At 40.2% G+C, this 1,647-nt stretch overlaps 1 protein-coding gene across 1 annotated transcript; it reads right to left on the minus strand.

Moving 5' to 3' along the window:
• Positions 1-11: 11 nt before the first annotated feature.
• On the minus strand, positions 12-1,369 carry LOC117173778. Its single transcript, XM_033362420.1, has 2 exons — positions 1,180-1,369; positions 12-1,018 (listed from the first exon to the last, which is right to left on the minus strand). The coding sequence occupies exons 1-2, from the start codon at positions 1,367-1,369 to the stop codon at positions 12-14; spliced, it is 1,197 nt and encodes a 398-aa protein (XP_033218311.1).
• Positions 1,370-1,647: the final 278 nt, after the last annotated feature.

Raw genomic sequence — 1,647 nt, forward strand, 5'->3', positions numbered from 1 at the left:
TCAAATATTCTTTACTCCAGCGCTTCCAAAAATGTTGCTTCATTTGTTGAACCTGCTGCCAAGACGAAAGCCGTCTTGACGGCAAGTCCGTCAAATCGTGTTATCGTCAATTCGTTATCTGGCACACCCGTTAAAGAGTCACCTATAAGAAAGTGACCGGGAGATAAGGCTGCTAGGTCATTAGGATCAGAAGGAAGTGGTGTTAACGGTCGGGAGTTTAAAATTGCTTCGATCTCAGTTGCAAGTGTAGTAAATTGTTCATAGGTTAGAAGTTGATTGCCGATAACGCGTACTATATGATACTTGAACGATTTGACAGCAGCTTCCCAGAGCCCACCAAAGTGAGGTGAACGCGGGGGCATGAAATGCCAATTGATATTATGATTAGCAAGTACACGAGAGATTGTTGCGTTCACCTTTTGAGATCTTAGAAATTCTGAAATTTTTGCAAGTTCGTTTTTTGCCCCTACAAAGTTAGTAGCGTTATCGCCATACAGATCCGAGCTTTTTCCTCGTCTTGAAAAAAATCTACTCAAACAAGCTACAAAGGCTTCGGTGGTCAGATTGCTGACGATTTCAATGTGTACAGCCTTTGTCGCGAAACATACGAAAACGCAAACATAGATCTTATTTTTTTTTCGATTTTGAAATTTTCTTTCTTTAATGTAAAACGGCCCGCAGAAATCGATTCCGGATTGCAAAAAAGCCCTTTTAAAGATTGTGCGATTTTTTGGCAGATCTCCCATGATATAGTTTGGGGTTTGTGGTTTTGCGCGACAGCAAGTGACACAATGTCGTATTATATTCTTGACTGCATTTTTTCCGTTGACCATCCAGTAGAATTCGCGAGTAGCGTTAAGCGTGGCTTGTGTGCCTGCGTGAAAGAGAGTTAAATGTTTCTCGCGAATGATAAGATTTGTAACCATGTGACCTTGAGGCAGAAGGATCAGATGTTTTCTTGAATAACTGAGGTCGGATTGGCTAAGTCGACCTCCGACCCTGAGGATGCCTTCAACGTCTAAAAAGGGAGCAAGTACAGTTAAATTCCCTTTAAAGTTTTTGTTCGATTCTAACATTTTTAATTCATTTGAAAATGCTTGTTGCTGAACGATTTTTATTATACACGTATGTGTATAAATTTGGATTCGGGCCAGTCTTCTTCCGCTTGTTTAAACCAACCAGGACCATTCAGCCAAAATGAGTTGTCGATTATCTCCTTTGGCAATAGGTCTCGCGATACGAGATCTGCGGGATTATATTCGGTTGCTATGTGTCGCCACTCATGAGGTATCGATAAAGCTTGAATTTTGGCGACACGATTTGCTTCAAAGGTTGGAAGAGTGTGTGAGGCCTTTTTTATCCAATTCATTGAATCAGACCAAAAAACCGTTTTATGTATAATTGATCGACGTAAAGCTTGATGAACTATTGAAAATAAATTCACTAGTAAAAGAGCAGAGCATAGTTCTAAATGACATATGTCTTCGACATCTAAAGGGGCGACCCTTGATTTCGAGCAGATTAATTGAGAAGTGGTTACGCCAATATCGTCGACAGATCTGATATAAAGGCAAGCCCCGTATGCCTTTTTGCTAGCATCGCAAAAACCGTGTATTTCTAAACTAACGTAATCATTAACAATTATTT

Source organism: Belonocnema kinseyi, chromosome 5, assembly GCF_010883055.1.
Source record: "Belonocnema kinseyi isolate 2016_QV_RU_SX_M_011 chromosome 5, B_treatae_v1, whole genome shotgun sequence".
In the NCBI taxonomy this organism is placed as follows: Eukaryota; Metazoa; Arthropoda; class Insecta; order Hymenoptera; family Cynipidae; genus Belonocnema; species Belonocnema kinseyi.